The following is a 20,481-nucleotide window of genomic DNA, read 5'->3' on the forward strand; positions in this document are numbered from 1 at the left end:
AGTAGAGATGGGGTTTCACCATGTTGACCAGGATGGTCTTGATCTCCTGACCTCATGACCTGCCCACCTCGGCCTCCCAAAGTGCTGGGATTACAGGCATGAGCCACTGCGCATTGAGAACACTGCATGAAATATATAGCAAGATCTTTGATCTGAAAATCAGTAGGAGAAGGAAAAGATGGGTAAAGAACTAGATAGGCACTTCAGAGAGGCTGCCATAATCTCATTAGCCTTGCAGTCCCCATTCCTGACACTTCATAAACTATGTACTCATTATTAAATGCAGAATTTGCATCTTACTGTCAGTTTAATGATGCTACTTTCACTTGGTTTTCTTCAGCAAGGAACAGGTTTGAGAAGAAAAGGCAATTGCCACATTCATTTTCTTGCTTTTCTTATGTTGCCCTTGAACCCAGACAGAAGAATGATATTCTTTATATATTAAATCTATGCCCAAAAAAGGGATTTCTTTGTAGTAAATGAAGAGTAATATAGAAATGAATGTCACAAGGTCTGACAGAGCTAAATCACTCATAAAAAATATTCCTTTGAACAAAAAGCATTCCATCAGACAATTAAGTCACTGTGATAAATAATATCACTGTTAGATAAGCCTGATACAAAAGTTTTCCACAATGGGACACTGTACAAATAAATCTTCCTTAATAAATACAATAAACCACCAATTATTTTTAATCTGATTATTCAGTTCCCTTAATCCATCTCATTTCTGATCTTTTCTTTTTTGTCTTTTACATATGCTATTGCTCACAAATATCCACCCCATATAATAGGCCAAAGAAGGACTCAAAGTCACAAAGGTTTGACGTGTTAAATGTCCTAAGTAAAGCTTTATTTGCAGCACGTTTAAAATATTAATGAAAATACATTTTTAATTTTAGCCATAAAATTCAAGTGTTTGTGCCCCTACCTATCCACAGATAATCAAGAGTGGAATATTTGTAGGCAGCCATTCTACAGTGCTTAAATGCTCTCAGATAAATATTATCATCCACTATCAGTATGCTACAACCAGATTAATTTTTTAGAATTAACATTATAGAATTGGTTTCAGCTCCTAGTCATTTCTGTACACTGTCTGCAAATGTCTGGCTATATGGTAAGAAACAAAACAGATGTTAGGTAGCCAGCCTCCATGTGAACAGAGGTGCGATGTTGGAAGAAATGTGTAAGGAAGAAGCATTTGGCTGTGCCTCAAAGCTTACTTCCTACTTTTTAGGAAAATGCCCTAGGATTTTTAACTTGCAGATGGTCATTCTCACATAGTCAGTTAATAACATCCCATCTAGAGCCAAAATCAGTAAGTGTGTATCATGCTTAGAATGATATGGATCACCTAAAAGCATAGGGTAATAATTTTAAACTAAGAAACCATGGTTTATATCAAAATATCATGCTGTATACCACAAAAAAACATTTTTTACCTGTCAATTAAAAAAACAAAAACAAGAAACCCATGGTGTGGTCATACTCTAAATTTTCCGAGCTATTGGGGTCGACAAATTGTTTCCTGCCTGTCACTAGGGATTTCAGTAGCTTCAGACCCTCAGTACTGTGAAGGTTTAAAGCACAGGTGTCCAGCCAAAATGTTTTTAGGAAACAGGCAGATAAGAGGGGTAGGGAGATAGTACCACAGGCAGTGGTTATTTTTAGTGCCCTTCTATAAACCTAGATATATTTTAAACCCTGATGGTTCCTAACAAAACATATTTATTGTCCAAATTTGAGCCATAAGTCACTAGTTTACAGCTGCTGAGATTCACCAGAGAAGCAAAGCAAAAAAGCAAGCTCACATGGGGAAAGGAGAAACATGCAAAACCAAACACCGATACTCAGAAGGCCATGGGCCAGCAATGAACTGATGTGTACACTTTAGTCATACGTGGTAATTATTCATTGTGGAAGCGTCTTGTTTCAGGATCAGGTATTTTAACGCTCACTCTCACAACATGGTGTTTGTTTGTTTGTTTTTTGCAATCAAGAAAAGTGGATCTAATTTAAATTTTGGAAGTACTACAACTACAGAAAAATGAAAACAAAACATATTCCAGTGAAGGAGATCCATTAGACTTTATTTTCTATGTATTGTAGCACAGTTATCTGTTTTAAAAGTCTACTTCAAATATGGATCTTCTTATTCTTGACTTTATGACTACCACTTTATTTTCTAAAATCAGTACCCTTCAAACATTTTCCAACAGTGTCCTATGTATGAAATACATTTTACATTGCAACCTAGTACACACAAATATAGGGATGTATATTATTGTATACGAAAATTTTCAGTTTGTATAAATTGACGCTTTACCCCAAAAAATTCCCTTTAGTGGTAAACTCTGACATTATTCTTTTTTTTTTAATTACTGATTTTAACTAACTCAAACTTACAAACTGGAAATGAGTCCTGTCTCATAACTTGAAAAGCAGTGCTTTACTTGTATGGTAAACATACAAGCAATTTGAACATTTTACTAGTCAGAAAACACGCCAAAAATAATAGGCTTATTCACTTTCCAATTTTTATGTGTATTCCTCCATAGATAAAGAAGTATATTGGCTTTTGGTTTCCAGTCTTCAAATTTTTCCTTTCTCTAGCTGAAGTAAGAATAAATTATTTTCAATAATCAAAGCTCCGCAGTGAGGTTAGCACATCTTACGTTACAGTTTTTCTTAAAGTAACGACACATAGTTATATAGACTGTCTATCGCCAGAAAACTTGGTAGAAGAAATAATTTCTGAATTTATATTAATGATTAATTTATCATGGTAAGAGATATACTTGAATTTTCAGAAGTATGACCCCCCAAAACCAGTTCATATATCATCATATCATATACGAAAGTCTATAGAAAGAAGTGACTATTCATACCTTCGAAACTGTACACTTTCAAACTGGATGCCACGTTTAAAGACATTCTTACCTGATAATGTAAAGCTAATGAGTTTGCGAGAATGCAGGTTTCCTGAAGCACCTCCCTCCATGCCTTCTGCCCCCATCTGAAAAGAAAAAACATGCGTCTGAAGTTTCAGAGGCGTATGATGCCACTGGATCTGTCTAGGAAACCATGTATGTTCCCAAATGCAATGATTTTTGCATCATCATGTGTCCTTTCATTTCCCAATCTTGGAACAGAGACACAAATGCTGATTCTTGGAGGAAAGACTAAAATTTAATCTTTACCACAAATAAAAAATATATAAGCTTCAAAATTCCCAACAACTATTAATCAAACTAATTTATGTCTTTTTTCCCTTTGATAAGAATATAGTTGATTTGTAGTAAATATATTACTATTACTATATTAAACATTCTCTTTAGTTAAAAACCAAATATCAAGTTCCTTCATATTTGTTAGGAAAACCTAGAATAAATGAAACAATTTATTTATATCAGACCTATCCATATATACAGAATTATCCTCTCTCATTAAGTATTTCTGAAAATCCACATGGAGTCCTATCTCCCTTGTAGGCTTGTGTTCTATTGTGCTGCGGGTACATGGCACATGCTATTATAATTAGCAATAATAAGAATTTGCAGTGCTATTATACTGATAACTTTTTCCTGAAAGCTTTTGAGTAAATTATACCTCATAAGAAGCCAGTAATTTATAAACCACCTAGCAAATTTAGACCTTTCTCTCAAATTATGTACAATTAATGCACAATTTGTGGTACATTAGGAAGAAAAACCTTCATATTACTCTGCAAAAGAAGTCAACAATACTGTAAGAGACAGAATTGAAGGCAGAATATACCCAAATGTGGGAAATAGAACCACGTTTTAATTCTGAAGTTTAGATTAAATTCTTCTGACAAAGATTCTTTCCTTAAGCAAACTTTACTCAGGCTCTTTGGAGCCCTCTGCTCAACTAGGCAGTCCTCGGGCTTTTATCTCCATCCTTATAGAGTTTAGTTTTAGCAAAATCCCTGGTAAGTCAGTTTAGAGTCAATCCCCAACCTCAATATGTGATCACCCTTGATATCAGATCAAACTCCTCAACTCCCACCATCCTCCATGTCATATCTGATCACTCTGGCCCGCCATCAGCAAGAATTCTGTTAGGTCAGTTTAACAAGAATCCCCCTAAGCTCTTCGTAAATTTCCATCTGTCAATCCCTCCACTCCAACCCTGCTTCTTGGCTACTAACCCCCACTTTCCCTTGTTATATCTGGAATTGAGCCAATTCTATATTGAGTTCTCTTTTCCCCTAATGCAATAGTTTCTGATTTGAATTCGCTTTTACTACTTAACTACTGTCCAGGTCTGATTTTTTTTTTAAACTCTTTCTCCCCTTTATCTTTGCTGCACTCTCCACACTCCTATAAAAATCACACATCCCCAGGAGATAAAAGCCATCACCAATCCAAGCAAAGTTGAGAAATTCCATTCAAATTTTGAAAGTGTAAATTTCTACTGCCTCCACTGTAACTCCTGTACCTTAGTCAAACTATTTTGCATGCCACTTAACTGCATCCTGATTGCTTCACATGTCTTCTGCAACACACCAGGGTCCATCCCGGTATCTGTATTTTCTTCCATCTATAGATCCAATTCCTCAGTAATAGAGTTGGCTCTCAACAAACACGTGTGGTTTATTATATTGTATTGTACTCCTCTGACTCAGCATTTCCAGATTAACTAGGGCAGAGGCAGCAGTACACTGGCCAGAGAACTAACTGCTGTGGCCATCTCATCCTGCTTTCACCACACACTACGCTGGACTATGATTGAGACACACCCTCGGCAACCTGCCACTCCTTCTGTGCCTGGGCACAGGAAGATATCCTAGAAACCACAGCCTCTCTGCAAATGGGCCACACGCCCCAGTAAGATGTGCCACCCCTCAAAACACATCTCTGTCGGCTATGGATACTTGTGCTAAATGAGTTTAATGAGGCTGAAACAATTCATAACCTGTCTTCATTTAAAACCTATTTGAAAATTATAAGAAATTATGAGAAACGAAAGAAAATGTCCTCTAATTCTCATTTTTCAAATGTAATTCACCCTCTAGCAAAAGGCTTCCTGAAACAATTCTCAAAGATTTCACAGAAAAAGTGTCCTGAACAACAACTCTGGCAAAATGCTCATCTGAAATCATATCCAAATAATTCAATTTTTATCATTCATTACAATAAAGCCAGGAAAAACCAGGCATTACCATTAGATACAGGGACATTAGGGATAATAAACACATCTGCACTCAATGTTTAGAGACTAGCTTTAAAATAAACTCACTCCATAGATTCATTCCAGGAAAACCCAGAAATAAGAACGTCAACCAAGTGCTGAAACAATACATGGTAGTGAGTAATGGCAGCCTTAATTTGTCCCTGAAGGCGAAAGATTTCCTGTTCCAAGTATCTGAGACACATATCACTGTGTATGCTGATGAATGACAATGACAACAAAATACAAATGACAGAGAGGTCCCTTCTTTTTATCTTCAATTCATTGCAATAGGATATGTGAGAAAAGAGATCACATGATTAGCATGACAGCTCATTTCCTTCCCTGTGGAGTTTCTCAATTACTTCTCCCAGGTCTATTCTTTGTATCTGGCCATGGTATAATTGTACTAAGTGGGATTTGTAAGTATCAAGGATGTTAATCAGTCACATAACTAAACACATGTCATATACTTAGGTGACCATCATGCTATTATAGAAACATAGTCCTGACCCCTAAAATGAGGTGCCCATGAGGCACAGCCTTTCAATTTTGGACATAGACCAAAGTGTCTCAAGCTTGGTCAGAAATCGATTAATCACCCACTGCATTATTCAGTCTCTGAACCAAAATACACTATACTGATTGCCAGTGCTGTATCTGTGAAGTTTTTAAGATGCTCTGAAACCTGTTTGAAGCAAATTAATTATCTCCAAACTATCCACAGGCTTTGACAGAGCAATCTCAATGCAAAAATCAATGGAATAAGATCAGTGTTCAACAAACCATAAACTCCCACTGCCTTCAATGATATCTAAATACTGAAATTGCTCAAGTCTAAAAAAATCTAAATCCAGAAAAATGCTTAATCATGTTTGGAAGCTGTTGTCTAATTTCAGACACAATGATTTTTTTAAAGATTTTATTAAAAACAGCCCCACTCTTCCAGTTTTGTAACTTTTCTTTTTTAGAATATTAACTAAAGTCTGTTCCAGTGCTTACTATGTGACATGGCAGACTTTGTAATCAACAATTGCTATTCTCTTTGTGACCTTCAAAGTCTTATATAGTAAATGTAGGCTTCTCTTTTATATTCTATACTATGTTTACTACAATGGAAACTCAAATATAATTCTAATGTGAGCAGAGTACTTAGATGTTGAGCATTTTGCACACACTATTCCCTCTGCCTGCAATGCTCTTCCCTCCCTCTTCACCTATAAAACTTCTATTCATTCTTCAGCTTGTCTCTCGGACACATCTTCAGGTAAGCCTTCCAGGAATTTCCTGATCAGGACAAATCCTACTACATAGAACATGCTCTCTTGCCCCATTTTGCTCCCTCTCATACAATTATCACTCAAATAAATGTAATATTTGATTGATGTCTTTCTCCTGCACCAGACCTACGAGATCAATGACGGCGTTTTTCGTCATCATTTCATCTGTAGTGGTGGCACAATGCTTAGTACTTAGCAGACATTTAATGAATATTTGTTTAAATGAATAGATGAGAGGGAAAGACTGCCTGATACAGAGGTACAAGCACTATCAGAGACAGCATAGGGTATGCCTGAACAATTTCAAAGTGCCATTTGCAAAGACTGCTTTCTGAATTTCAACCTGACTACTTGCCTATTTCCAAAAATGCAAGCATCTATAAATGTGTGTATACACACACACCCACACATACAATGTTGTAAAGATTCTATGTCATGGGAGTCAGTATCTTTTCTATGCTTTCATGACCTCATTTTTAGTAATGACTAATTAAAACTGAAGTAATTTCCATATCTTGGACTCTAAGAATCTCCCCAAACCATCTGAGTCCAATCACCCATATACAGTGGAGCTGTGTATTGTGAGACTGTTAGATTCTAAAATAAAATTTAAAAAATCACAAAATTGCCATGTTGGAAATGGGCAGGCTTTCTTTCAAAAGTCCAACACGACAAGTTTCCTACAAAATAAATTAGATATCTGTTTCTTCAACTGAAGGCCTGACTTCTGAAGTTAAAGAAGTTGACTTCCACTGAGTGGCCACATTTTACCCAAAATATGAGCAGAATCTCTAGACACTAGATCCGAATTCAGCACTGAGAAGGAACCAGCACTAAGACCTTAAGGAAAACAGTGCATTTGTGACTCCCAACTTAGAGTCCCTTCCGAGCAACAGCTCCTTGAGTTGACTGGCAGGTAAATCACCCATAATTTAAATGGTTAAAATTCACATAAGATGAATGCCACTCTTTCCTACCAACTGGTCACCCAGACTAAGTTTAAACCTTCCAAAATGGGGCACTTGCTACTTTGCTTCATGAATGGGTTCCCTGGAGAGTCGACTCTACAAACGGCTGTTACAAATCAAATCCTATGTTTCCACTGATTTGAATTAGGGATTCAGGTGTGCCAACCTTGTAAGCTATTTCCTTTCCTATAACAGCGCCCACACTGTTATGTGTTTCCTTTTTCATTGTTCCTCATAACCCTGTCAGGGCCGCACAGGCAAAAATAGAAATCAAGTCCCAGCATGGATCTCACAAGGAAGCTGGCAGCGAGGGGCACTCACCATCACAGCTGGGTTCTTCACGGTGATGCAGGGGGTTGTGGCTCGCAGGGCTCCACTAATACCGTGGTAATATTTAAAACAGATTTTTATCTCCGCTGCAAAGCAATTGGAGAAAACAGTAATTTAAACAGTGAAACAAGTCATGTAGGAATCAGCTGTGGAAATCCACCATACCACCTTTCAGGGAATCCTACTCATGACTCTAAATGACCTCTTTTTTTCCACTCAGAGGCAACAGATTACATCAATTTCTGTTTGATTTTATATGCTTCTCCAAAACTTTGTTACCTCTCAAACATATCAGAAAAATGACGCACCAAAACAACATGCCAAAATAGAAATAGTGTAGCGATAAGAATGGGACTAGCTGGCATTTATTGAGGTGCTCCTTAATGTGCCACAGTGTTATGTCTCATGTTCATGTTGTTAGTGAACCCTCACAGAACCTTGGGAGGCAGAAATTCCTGTCCCCATATTACAGATGAGATGTTGAGGTTTGCTGTAGGTCAGACAGATAAGAAATGGCAGAGTCAGGACTCAAACCCAAGCTGTCTGATTCCAAAGCCTTCACTCATAACCTCTATCTACATTGACTGTAGCTCTCAATGGAAATAGAGGAAAAGCAGTCTAATAAAACATGGAATTATACTGTAGTAGATTCTCTAGTGACAGGGTCTGGACATTTATATTATTTTAATTTTCCAAGTCATTTAAATACACCCAGTAGACAGGGATCAAATCTATGAACAACTGATGTCCATATCTCACAGCTTGTGGCAATCCACACATTTCATACATTTTTTTCTGATAATTCCACTTTGATAGAAAGTAAGACAAATGCCAATTATGGTTTTTGGAAAGTAACTACAATTCCAAAGCATGAAACCAAACTGTGTTAAAGACAAACCTACAGTCACTGGAATTTCTCTGTATACAAAGCGTCTGAGTCACTGAAGTGTCACTGTGAGATGCATTTCTCCCAAGGTGTCATTCTAAATATGCAAGGATGCTGATGGGCAGGCCCTGGAGGGAGAATCCTAGGCTACAGGAGGGAGTTCCGCTCTCAAATGAGTCACCAGGACTATTAAAGTGGGGCTGCTCAATGTATTTCCCTAAGGAAGTTCATCTTCCACTGACTTTCCCGACTGCACCAAATGGCCTCCTGCAGGGTCTTTGGTTTCCTTATTTTAAGAGAAAGATATAATAACTGAAGAAAAATCCTCTTCCAGGAACTCATATCATTACACTCTTCCTACCAATGGCCAAATACTAAATCTCAAAAAAAAGTTGTCATGGGGTAAAAATATTGAGCCCTTCTATTATTTATGTTAATCACTACCCAATAATTCATAATTTAATAAGCATCATTGGCCAGAAGATTTTTCCTACGTACCTGCCACAGCACATGGCCAGGCAGCAATGTGCCAGACAGTGCAAGGGAATCAAGGAAATGTTCCTGGTCTAGCGGGTGTTCTGTAGTGTAGCTGCTGAGATGCCAATCACAGGCATGGCAAAATACAGAAGACACACACTAAAAAGGAAGAGCATCAGGTTAAACAGCATAGAGAGTGTGGAGATTAGAGTCAGGACATGGTGGAGTCAGAAAGGTGTCATGGAAAAAACAGGTCTAATGGATGAACAAAATGGGGCTAGAGAGAGTTAAGGAGTGGCAAAAGCAGGGAGGCACAGATGAAGCATGCTGGGTTTGAGGAACGGCGAGATGAACTACGCAGGAATTCTAGCTTTACTATTACTTTGCCTCCCTGAGAACTCTTCTGAAAATGACTTTCCTGAACACTAACACAGATTATTGGTTATTTCTGAATTAGTAATAGCTGGACAGATCTCAGCAAACTTTACTCTCCCACTTGCTTTTTTCCAAGACCAATAGCATGCAGTCTGCAAGAACAAAGCTAAGTAGTGTGCACGAGGACTGTCAGAGCAGAATAAAGTGTGGTAACATGTATGGGGATTGAATTCTTTGGATATGAGCTCATTGGTATCACACTCTTCATGCTGGGGAAGCAAACATCCGTGGCTCTGTCTACAGGCAGCACCTCACAGATCAAATCAATGGTTAGCGAGTGAGCAGGCCATTTTTTCCACAGAGAGAAGTGCATTTTTATAAGCTACCTTCCCCTCTGTTTCAAGTTAGGATGCCATCTGCTTTTCCTAAGGTTTTAATAGTTGACTAGGTAACAGACAATGAGATAAAAAAAAAGGTGACTGCTTTTTTTTTTGGAGAATGATGATAATCATGCCAACTTTGCTAGCTGACCCATTTTGGGTGTTACTTTATTCCTTGCTATAACAAAAATCTCCAACCCAGATGACAAAGTAGAATCCCTGAAACTAAGATCAATGTATCTTGAATTGCACAAAAGCAGATTTTGTGGGCATGATCCAATCCCCCCTCTCCCAATGCTACAGAGCTGTGTGTCGCAGAAGCAAAAAGCTGAGGGGATTTCCACAGATCACCCATTACAAAACCACACACACAGGCTAGTCACTAGAGAGGAAAACAGTCCCGGACAGAATGAGGAGTGGTTTGCATAGGGATGGAAACTAGCTAGATCCTTCAGCAGGACATCAGTGAAGATTCCTGCCCCTCAAAATATCGGAATATTCCACTCTGAGTGGGAGTTTTCATCTTTAAATGTTATTTAATGTTTTAGAACGTCATATAAGATTTTTAAAAATGGTGTAACTAAGCAACATCCCCTCTGACAAAGGGGGAGAGCAGCATTTTGATTAACATATTTGAATATTTTGGTTATTGGAAGAGGTAATGGAAGAATACTCAGAAGGATGGAAAAGGGAAGTTGGTGCCCAGGGGCATAGGCTTCTGTTGCAGCTACAATGTGTAACCTCTGACTGCAAGAGGAGCTTTTTTTTTCTTTTTTTTTGTAAAAAGCTATTTCTGAGAAATATATACAAAGGCAGGTGGAAGTAAGCACAGGCACGATGACTGAGCATCCGATTAGGGAGGACCCCAGTGATCAACAGAGCCCAACCCTCCTGTTCATAAGCAGGAGAGATGGAGGACATGGACCAAAGAGCAATGAATGAGTCCATCTATCCTAGCTGCTTTCCCCACAGCCTGATGTGGCAAGCAACATCTCCCCCTGCTGGCCTCAAATTATGAAAAAAAAATATAAAATATATATATAATATATATTTGTATAGAAATATATTTTAATATTTGCATATAGTTATATATATCCAAATATATGTTTTATTATATATATATATCCATTCTTTTGGGCTATAAAAAGAGTATTTTGAATACACTAATCAAAAGCATTTTGCCTCAGAGGGCAGTGAGCTAGGAAAAGGGAAAGGCATCCTGTATGAACCTGTAAGGACCTGATACCGGCTGAGCCAGGTCTAGCCTGAGGAGGAAGAGAGCAGAGGATGAGCGGCATCTCCTCTCTGAGGTCCCTTCTGGACAGCTGAAGCCAGTCTTAGATCACGGCAATATAAGGGCCCCTTTTGATAATCTTCAGGATACGTTTGCTTATAGCATTGCTAAAATACAGATTTAGTACTGTGTATTTGAATGTTCTTAAAACAGAAAAGCCCCTTTATTTTCAAATTTTTGACTTACTAATTTTCATAAATACAAATGAAGATGTCCCTCAAGGTAGCAGCATGCCTGCTCCCCTCTACCATGGGTTGGAGGGTGGTCATTTGTGAGACATCACTTTGGGCATATTCCAGGGCAAGGTGGGGAGGCAGAGGGGCTTTGAACAGTGTTTAGGAACTTAAACCTGTTCTCAAGTAAAGGGGTTTCTGTAACTGCGGAATTCTGACACTGCATTTTAAATCAACCATTCTACCACCTGTTTAAAAGAAGAATACATTTCTGGGCTTGTATATGAATAAAATATTTCCAGATAGATAACTTGACACTGGTTGTAGTGGTTGCCTTCAGGGTGGGAAAACTGGCAACTGGACATGAAGCTGGAGAGATATTTACTTTCGATTTTTATACTTTTTAAACATTACACTCTTTCATATATTACCTATTCAAAATTATGTTTTAGAAAAGCAATCTCAACTCAGCTGTATTAACCCTAGGCATTTATATAAGATTGTATTTCAAGCCCTCTCTGAAAAAAGGTTCTACAAGCCACTCCCTGCAAGAAATGGTTTTGCCTCAGACTAGGATCTCATCCATCATCTTAAATAGCTACACGATTCACTCAGGCAGTAGTTAACAGCCTGTTCCTATTTAGAGAGTCTGGATTTTCCCCAAGTTTCTAGAAGTTGAATATTTTGAAGCATAAAGATGGATGGAATATAAATGTCCTTCTTCCTTTAATCATTTCTATTTTACTTAAATGGTAGAATAATCTAAAAAAATCAAACTAATCGTAATTTATTCTAGAGCATGACTTTCACCATTGCCCTATGTGTTTTCATTAAACTATTAATATTATGATTCTTATTCACAGCTTTACTCTTCATGCTTTTGAGGAAATTTACCCACATGCCAGTGACATGCTCACTTGTCAGTTATATGTCACTGGAAGTTGTCTTCTCTTTAACAAGGGCCAGTGGAGCCTGAAATGGCCAGGCTTTCCTCTGCTAAAACTCAGAAAAACAAAAGGGACAATATCCATGCAGATGTGGCGGAAACCTAATAGGACTAGAGAACTAACTGGGCCTAAAATATAAAGTGTGAGGATGGGGGATGAAAAGCATTAAATCTCCATCCAAGGGGCAAAAAGACCTTTCTGATGTTGGTGGGAGGGGACTTAGGAATGGTGAAAATTACAGAAAAGGCTCTGATAGTAAAAATAAGAGACCGAGGCCACCCCATCTACACCAAATAAAAAGGCACCCATGACACATCTATTTTGGCAAGGTACCAACCTGAGCACCACTCAGAGAAAAGACTCTGACTCACAGTTGTCAATTGCATACTGTTTCCTAATCCTATATACATTTCCCAGGGCTGGAATGGGTAAGTATGTGAAATCGCTATGTAATTTATACAAATATCAGTGTTTTGTCATATTCCTCAATGATCACATATCAATTCAGTACATAGCAATGTAGGATGAAGTTTAGTACTCTAAGCTCACTCATTGATACAAGATTTAGTGAGTACCTAGAATAAGACCCAGTACAAAGGTAGCACTCAATGAATATTTCAGGACAGATGAGGAGATAGATGGACGGATGGACAGAAGGAAGGAAGGAAGAACAAAAAGCAAATATGAATAAATGAATGACCATAACCCATAAAAGACTGTATAGAATGAAACAGATCTTCTGGCCTGCCAATACAACTTTTGAAACCTCTTAAATTTTAAAACTCACAAATGCATACTGCACAGATGACCCATTCAGGTTCTGTGAGCCTGAGCTCTCTTGAATACTTGACTGTCTTATGACAAGTAAGTGCAGATGAAGCTGACCCTCCTCTTGAATGCTCTGAGGGTCATCTACCCACATTTATACTTGGTTTTGTCCTTCAAATCCATTCAGGTAAGCCCTATAATGAAATAAATTTGGACTACCTGCCTCCTCTGGGGATTTATCCAGACAAACTAAAGCCATCTTAAATTCACAAATAGCCCACATAGTGCTCAAATCCAGATTTTCCCTGGAACTTTAATAGATCAATTTTCAGAGATTTTTAAACCTTTGTTTGGACTTCTGATGAGTTAAAGATAAACAAATTTCCTTTCTGCAGATGAAAACAAACATTTTTAAATACTTTGCGTTTTCAGGATTGGAGGTGGAAAATATTTTAGAAACTATCTCATCTCTTCTCAATTTTTAAAAAAAGTTCCATGCAATCAGCTCCAGAGATTCAACCAACATTCCATTGTGAGTCCCTTTAAGAATGCTCTAGCCAGAATGGGTTTTAAAAATGACATCCAGCTGGGCACGGTGGCTCATGTCTGTAATCTCAGCACTTTGGGAGGCCGAGGCGGGTGGATCACTGGAGGTCAGGAGTTTGAAACAAGCCTGGCCAACATGGTGAAAACCTGTCTATACTAAAAATACAAAAATTACCCGGGCATGGTGATGCATGCCTGTAATCCCAGCTACTTGGGAGGCTGAGGCAGGAGAATCGCTTGAACCTAGGAGGTGGAGGTTGCAGTGAGCCAAGACCACACCACTGCAGTCCAGCCTGGGAGACACAGCAAGACTCCGCCTCAAAAAAAAAAAAAAAAAAAATTGGCATCCCAAAGGCATAGACTATTTCTAGGCACTATAAATATAATTACGACTTCTTTTATATTGCAAGGGTAGGGATCAGTGTTTTTGGGGGGGTGCTTCATTCTATTAATGAAGAAAGACTTATTCAAAGGAGAATCTTTCTGAAATTCCTATTCATTGTCCTGAACTTACACTACATTTCTCAGTCTTTAAAAAATGCATTATGAATATTTCCAGTTTTACAATTATGCTCCACAATACTCCCAATTTTACGTGAGAAGAATTAAGGTGGAAATGCTAAAATACGGAGAAAAAAAAAACCTTCTCTTTTCTTCATTCGCAACTCCTAGCTTCAATGTCAAGCCCATTTCTACTAAATACTAGGGTGAAATGTAGAGAAATCAGTCAAGACAGAGCTATTCAACTATAGCCTAATCAGCCAGGACATTATCAATCTCTAACACTTTGGGAGGGAGAAAGAAAATCAATCACAGCAAACGGGATACTCTGTAAATGGGCTTTTTCTCACATAATATTCCAAACCATAGCAGCATGTGGTACTGACTTCTTCCCAGGGGTTTCACATGAGCCTTGTAATATCAATCTGCACACTCCAACAGGCAATAATTACCAGTAGCCTTCAGCATTTTGGAATGATTTTGCTAAAATCACTCCAAAGGAAGTGATTTTACCTTTTCCCCTGAAGTTCAGTTGGCAATATTTCTCAGCTAGATCAGCCTTTTAAACACCAGGATCCTTTCAAAGGAGGAATCACATTGAAAGTAGAACCAGCTATTTCCCATTCCATTTTCCCACATTCTTTTATCACTTATTTCTTCATTACTTAGAGAGTCGTGCCAGCTGGGGCAATGTTGGAACGTTACATAGACATAGGTCAGAAAAACAAATCATCCATAATTCCACCTGCCAGAAATCATCCTCATTCACATGTTGGCAAGTTTTCTTCCAAACTGTTTCCTATATGCTGTGCTATTAGTTAGGATTCTGCTGAATGTACCTACTTCCCCTTTCTGACCTTCCTTTCTCTCTGCTTTTTGTGAGCATTTTCCCTTAAAAACGACATTTCTTTTAAGGCTTAAGAGGGAATCCAGTCAGAAAATTGGAATATGAAAAGAAGACATTCCTTATGGAGCAGAAGCAGGATTAGAAAAAGTTCTAGAGTGCTAATTTACTAGTAAGGATGGTGAAAGAAATTATTTCATGCCTTTAATGGCAATTCAAAGTAACAGACGTTAATCTTTTAAGATAACTGTGTATTAGAGAAGTTTGATATGCTTCAATAAAGATATGCTTGCAGCAGGTTTCCATTTAATCAAATCTTTAATGTTCACGTTTAGTAAGTACTATCTTTAAGTACTAGTACCCACACATTCTCTTTTATATTAAATCTTTTGCATATATTAATCTTAAGGCTCACTCAGAGCTCAACAACTCAGAAAAAGTTTAAAGAGCCCATTTTTTTCTACATTAAAGAAAAATGGCCAGGCACAGTGGCTCACGCCTGTAATCCCAGCAGTTTGGGAGGCTGAGGCGGGCGGATCACCTGAGGTCGGGAGTTCGAGACCAGCCTGACCAACATGGAGAAACCCTGTCTCTACAAAAATACAAAATTAGCTGGGTGTGGTGGTGCATGCCTGTAATCCCAGCTACTCTGGAGGCTGAGGGAGGAGAATTGCTTGAACCCGGGAGGCGGAGGTTGTGATGAGCCGAGATCGCACCATTGCACTCCAGCCTGGGCAACAAGAGCTAAACTCCGTTTCAAAAAAAAAAAAAAAAAAAAGAAAGAAAGAAAGCAAAATAAATTCTATAAACGTAGAAGTTAACCTGGACCAACTAGTAAATCATTTATTCCTTCATTCTTCTATATATTCCACAAAAATGTACCGAGTATTTACTATTTTTTCAATAATATTGGTGGCAACTATAAATAACACCATCACCCAACATAAAAAGGGACAAGATATTTTGTGAACCAGGCACTATATATGAGCATTTGAATTTATAAATGACTATAACACTGAATTAATTAGGTAATAGTTGAGTTATCTGCAGCCAATGTCTGATTTTCTAGTAAGCTGACCTCAATGGCAGTGAGCCCATCTATTTCATCAACACTTTGAAAAGACTGGGGTCCAAACATGAAGTTATTCTGCTGCTGGCAAAAATTATAATGAGATATTTCAAAAGCAAGTCATGTTATTACGTTAACTGAAATCTTGCCAATTATTCTTTCTGAAATTCATATGAATAAAAATTATAGATATAAAGGGTATATAAAAATGTGTAAAGTATTAAAGTAACCATATATAATTTATATGCCACACATTCATAATATGTAAAATATAAAATATACTATACTTTTGTATATATACATGTATGTGTATGTACATGTAATATTTATTTGCATATATATGTAAATGTGTATGTTTGTGTGTGTGTGTGTATATACATATACACACATGCACATATTATATAGTTGTCCCTTCATATCCATGGCGGATTCATTCTAAGACCCTCATGGGATACCAAAATTCATAGATGCTCAAGTTCCTTAAATAAAGTGTCAGAGTATATGCATATAACCTGTGTACATCCTCTCGTATACTTTAAATTATCTCTAGATAACTTATAATACCTAATATAAATGCTATGCAAATAATTGTTATACTATATTGTTTAGGGAATAATAAGAAAAAATGTCTGTACTTGTTCAGTATAGACACAATGACTTTTTTTTTCCTGAATATTTTTGATCCACAGTTGGTTGAATCTGTAGGTGTGAAATCCACGGATATGGATGGCTAACTGTATATTTAAACACATACAGTTTTTTCAAAATATGTGAACATTCTTCACTGGGCATTTTCTAAAACAATATATTTTCCATCATGGCATAAATATGTAAATCCAAACCAAAGAATTTCAAAATAACATTCAAAAAGACTCCATAGAATTCTGCATACTTATGCAATGTTCAATAATAAGTTTATATTTCACACTCAGTTACTTACGTTCCATGAAATAGGGCCCAGGCTCAATTCTCCATACAATTTGCCCTTTTTGTGTTCCAGTCACACCCCTGTTCTTAGAATCCCAGAAGTTGGCTGGAGAATTCTCATCTGGAAAAACCAAAGAAACACTTTTCAGCTTATTTATAACCTGTCTTTCCTTAGCAGGAAGATTAACATAAGTTATAAAATAAATGGAAAAAAATGAGAAAATATAATGTACATTATTTTTAATGACTACCTCCCAGCAGAGCATTACCCGAGTTTCTATGCTTGCATTTATGTGGGAGAAAAGGGGCTGGGTGGAAAGAAGATGGCATCTCTGGGCTTGGCCAAGGTGGTCAATGTTGCCAAAAGACAAAACTGCAAAGAACAAAGGGTACAACTGCTACAACTTTAGCTATGAGCTGATTTATAACAAAGGGGTTGGGTGTGCTCCCATTTGTAAAACCCTTTTATAAAAAGGAAAGGAAGAGCAGATCTAGGAGAATATAACAGAATTCAAGATGGGATGAATAAAAGGGACATTAAGCTACGAAAGTGAGTCAAGATACAGCACAGCTTTGCCAGGAACAGTGTTTAGGGAACACAAACCAAGTTCATCACATCTGTCAGGACAGTCCTTTGCAAAAGGCCAAAGGCATAGACCTTGAGACAAGATAAGAAAAAAAAAAAAAGAGTCTCTATAGGCTTTTGTGTTGAAGAAGAATAGAAAGAACAGTGATCCCCCAAACAGGCCTGAAAGCAGCATTTTCCAAGCTTTCTGACCTCATGGCACAAAGAAAATGGTAATATTTGTATGGCACACTAGATTTAACAGAGGCCATGCTTACAATTTAATATGACAGGCAGGGACACTCTGGCTTCCTCAGGCTCTGCCCCCAGCACCCTGAGGACTGGGGATTCATATTCTGTAATTTGCTCACATTACACTAGTTTGAAGCTCTGTCTTAGCGGCCCAGAATAGGAAATGAAACTAGAAAACAAGAAAAGGAGACAATTTGGAGTTTTATAGGCGCATTAAAAAGTATATAGTGATCCTGGCTCTTAATGCCAGATGTGCCTCATTTGTTTCCCCAAATCCCTTTCCAAGGAGGAAGGATTAAGGTTGCACTTTACTTTAACTGAGAGTTGGAATAAAGCAGATGGGGTGAAGTAAGAGCTACACTAAAAATGGAAAGATGGAGAAAAGGTCCCAAGCCCAAAGGAATAGTCCTGAGGAGAAAAACCTCTCCTCTTTTAAGCATGAAAGAAACAGAAAATGGGTCAATGCAAGGGAACAGAGGGATTTCTGTCTTTTCTGTGGCTGCCCTACTAGTTTCATCATATTGAAAAGCCAAAGAACTTTGGGAGGGATGGTCCTTTCATGTATTTACATTGAGCACATTATAAGTCAAAGGTTCTTTATTGTGAAAGGCCAAGAAGCAGCCACTGTTCTTTATAAGAATGGAAAGACATAACCCATTCACGGCATCACATCCTCTCCTAGACAAACAATGTGGGCAAACACCTCCATTTCATCACAGAAATATAACCAAGATGCTGATACTTAGATGGTACTCAGGCAATCACTTAAAAATCACTGGATTTGAAAGGTATCACATGGCACCTCAGGGCAGACCCTGCTCCCTGCTTGCTGCATAACCATTGAGCTTCTACCTTGCCAACTGAACCCCAATTTTGTTCAAGGCAACAATATACCCTGTTAAAAATACCTCTCCAAAATCCCATCCAGCTAATGGTGATATGTGGCCTGGTTCTGCCCAGTAAGATGTAAGTGGAAGTCTACTAGGTGGAACCTTATGGAAAACTGTAATTTTCCTAATAAGAAAAGGACAAACTCAACATCCTTTTGCTCTTCCCTGTCCCCTCTTTTTGGAGTAAAGCCACATTGCTAAGACGGCAGAGCAAGAAGCAAGAAGCAATCAGGATGATCCATTGAGCCCTGACCCACCTGCCTTCAGGCTTCTTGCTACCTGGGGAAAAAAAAAAAATTCTATTTGGTTAAGCCACTGTGGTTGTGTTTCTGTTACCTGCAGCTGTACACAATTCTTAACATATACCCATCCTAAAAACCACTCAGTGATTCAGACTCATCATTTCTGACTTGACCTGGAATCCTCAATTTGGCATCACTGCTCCAGGTTAGACAACAAGGGTATTTGCTTCACCTTCTGAAAGATACTTTAATTAGCAGAGCTGCTAGGATGCTGGGAGAAGAATTCTCCTATTTTCACAAATAAATTTACTTATTAGCTACTGGTCACTTGGAAGGCACGGAAGGCTGGACTCCAAAAGAAAGAGAACACACACATAGGAGATAGAGGGTGTCTACCTATTCACAAAACTTTTTTAAAAAGTAGTTATGTACATGGGAAACTTCCTAAAAACGTTGTTGTAATGGTTTCCTTCCTCTTGAGGCCTCAGAAAAGATGAAGCAGTATCCAATCTGGTCTTAAGCAGCAAGTACCAGAATCAAGAAGATAAAAAGCAACTATAAAAAAGTTGCACCTGTTAATGTGACCTCACTGTAAAAGTGTATGCATATTTGGTATTACTAAACTTTTTCTCCCCAGGCAATCAATTAAGCCAATAAATTAATCCAAATGCATTTCTGACATAACAATTTTGGGAACATGGACCAATGAGGGTCAAAAATGAGAATGGATGGGTAGGAATGGGATGAGGATGGATGGGTAAGAATGGGATGAGGATGGATGGGTAGGAATGGGATGAGAATGGATGGGTAGGAATGGGATGAGGATGGATGGGTAGGAATGGGATGAGAATGGATGGGTAGGAATGGGATGAGGATGGATGGGTAGGAATGGGATGAGGATGGATGGGTAGGAATGGGATGAGGATGGATGGGTAGGAATGGGATGAGGATGGATGGGTAGGAATGGGATGAGGATGGATGGGTAGGAATGGGATGAGGATGGATGGGTAGGAATGGGATGAGGATGGATGGGTAGGAATGGGATGAGGATGGATGGGTAGGAATGGGATGAGGATGGATGGGTAGGAATGGGATGAGGATGGATGGGTAGGAATGGGATGAGGATGGATGGGTAGGAATGGGATGAGGATGGATGGGTAGGAATGGGATGAGGATGGATGGGTAGGAATGGGATGAGGATGGATGGGTAGGAATGGGATGAGGATGGATGGGTAGGAATGGGATGAGGATGGATGGGTAGGAATGGGATGAGGATGGATGGGTAGGAATGGGATGAGGATGGATGGGTAGGAATGGGATGAGGATGGATGGGTAGGAATGGGATGAGGAGGAGGCCTGAGCCCTGGACAGAGGAGATCCTGAGGCTCCTTTACATGATCCCTAGAAGGGGGCTTGGACAGAGAACTGGTGTCAGCATCTCTTATTCTAAGAGGGTCACTAATATCACTTCCTTTGCTAGTTAGGTTCATCTCCAGGTATAAATATTGTACTACTTGCATACCCTTGCTTAGTCTCAGAAGTAGGAAATAAGGGAGAATAAGTAATGTGTG

The 20,481-nt window shown here is 38.4% G+C and overlaps 1 protein-coding gene across 2 annotated transcripts in view; it reads right to left on the minus strand.

The window, feature by feature from the left end:
- The window catches only part of HECW2 (HECT, C2 and WW domain containing E3 ubiquitin protein ligase 2), a 402,132-nt gene that overhangs the window by 133,774 nt on the left and 247,877 nt on the right, over positions 1–20,481 (minus strand). For both annotated transcript variants that reach the window (XM_030804281.1, XM_030804280.1), the window contains exons 3-5: positions 16,975–17,082; positions 7,766–7,860; positions 2,944–3,019 (exon numbers count right to left, since the gene is read on the minus strand). In XM_030804281.1, the coding sequence (XP_030660141.1) occupies positions 2,944–3,019; positions 7,766–7,860; positions 16,975–17,082 (279 nt within the window). The remainder of the gene's footprint in view (positions 1–2,943; positions 3,020–7,765; positions 7,861–16,974; positions 17,083–20,481) is intronic.

Source organism: Nomascus leucogenys, chromosome 22a, assembly GCF_006542625.1.
Source record: "Nomascus leucogenys isolate Asia chromosome 22a, Asia_NLE_v1, whole genome shotgun sequence".
NCBI classification, from domain to species: Eukaryota; Metazoa; Chordata; class Mammalia; order Primates; family Hylobatidae; genus Nomascus; species Nomascus leucogenys.